The sequence below is a fragment of the Olea europaea genome, unplaced genomic scaffold, assembly GCF_002742605.1.
Source record: "Olea europaea var. sylvestris unplaced genomic scaffold, O_europaea_v1 scaffold28888, whole genome shotgun sequence".
NCBI classification, from domain to species: Eukaryota; Viridiplantae; Streptophyta; class Magnoliopsida; order Lamiales; family Oleaceae; genus Olea; species Olea europaea.
The window spans coordinates 1-1,417 of NW_019247438.1; the positions used below are offsets into that span (position 1 = coordinate 1).

General features: G+C 33.0%; 1 protein-coding gene across 1 annotated transcript; it reads right to left on the minus strand.

Annotated features, from left to right (window-relative positions):
- Positions 1-26: 26 nt before the first annotated feature.
- On the minus strand, positions 27-675 carry LOC111384284 (reticulon-like protein B16; the record flags this gene model as incomplete). The annotated part of the gene is made up of 2 exons (XM_023008548.1): positions 27-348; positions 446-675. Coding segments are annotated over 2 exons (396 nt in total), but the record flags the coding sequence as incomplete, so codon positions are not given.
- Positions 676-1,417: the final 742 nt, after the last annotated feature.

Sequence of the window (1,417 nt, forward strand, 5' to 3'; positions counted from 1 at the left end):
TATATATATATATTGAGTTGTGTGGCTAAAAAATAGGAAAAATTTATGGGAAAACGTGAAAACAAGGGCTTAATACAGTGATAGATCTACATTCTTCTAGCAACTAAAGAAAGTGAGAGGAGAGGTAACAAGATTATAGCATTCATTTCATCCATAGAAAAATCATATATTTCTCTTGACCTTTATAAAGGGTAGCTATCACTAACCACGAAGAAAAGTCTGAAGTCTTTGCCGAGAGTAATATCATGAGCCATAAGAAGCATATAATTAACTTTGACACGAAATGATGCAGCAGCATTGTTGACCATTTCTTCTGAGAGGACTAGTTCAGGTAATGTTCGCTGCTGTCTGTGAGAAGAGGAGATATCTTAAATGCTTTCTAAGTAAACAAAGAAAACTTAAAGTCAATAACATATTGGATGTAGATTATCTGTTACCTACTTACCTTTTCCTGAAAACAGTATAATTGGCACGGAGAAAGAGCAAGACAATCAAAACCAGCAAGACATCAGAACAAAGTGATAAGAACGATAGCCCCGATCTCTCGATTAATAGCCAGGCAACAGTTGCAACAACAATGATGCCACATGAAACACGCCGTCGTCTCCACAGTATAACATCAGCAGCTAAATAACAAAGTGAGAAAATGAGTAAATCAAGAAGCAAATTGTAGAAAAACAATTTGCATCAAAGATACAACATGCAAATCATAATATATTCAAAAAAATCTATAAAAGAAATAACAAAATCCAAAAAGCACAAAACTTCACTTTAACCATTAAAACTAATGTGTGTATAATTTTACTACTCTTCATATTATCTTGAATGATGAGGTCACAATAACAGTTTACAATTACCTGTTTTCCAGAAATAGAAAGGAGAAACAACATTGTACCAATAAGGTTTCTTAAACCTACCAATTTGCACTTCTCTGTTGAATGTGGTTACGTCGTAAAATAAGAAGTTATCTTTATGTATCAATTCTTATATCTCCGCTGGTGGGATACTTATTTCCAAACTTTATTGACTATATTTCATTTGCGGGTAACAGAGTTGTTCAAAAAAACCTGAAGGTTTATGAGCAGAAAGCAGTTGCATGTTTATTCCAAAGGGGCTAATTCGCCTAATAGTAACATGTCATTCCTTTAAAAAGCTTTCTATTTTCTTTTCATTGAATCAAAATTCAATCAAGTAGAGCACACTAAGTTCAATTAGTATATTTGTAGCAAACAAGTAGTTAACTTAATAGAATCAAAGCAAATGATAATGGAATTTTGGGGCTTCCACTGCTCAACAAAAAAATCTGTAAGTTCTCGTCATGTAAACAAACTCAACTATATTAACAAGTCGGCAACTGAATTAAATGCACTAAAATCATTCATAAACCACATCAAGATATCTGCCTCGCAAATCATAC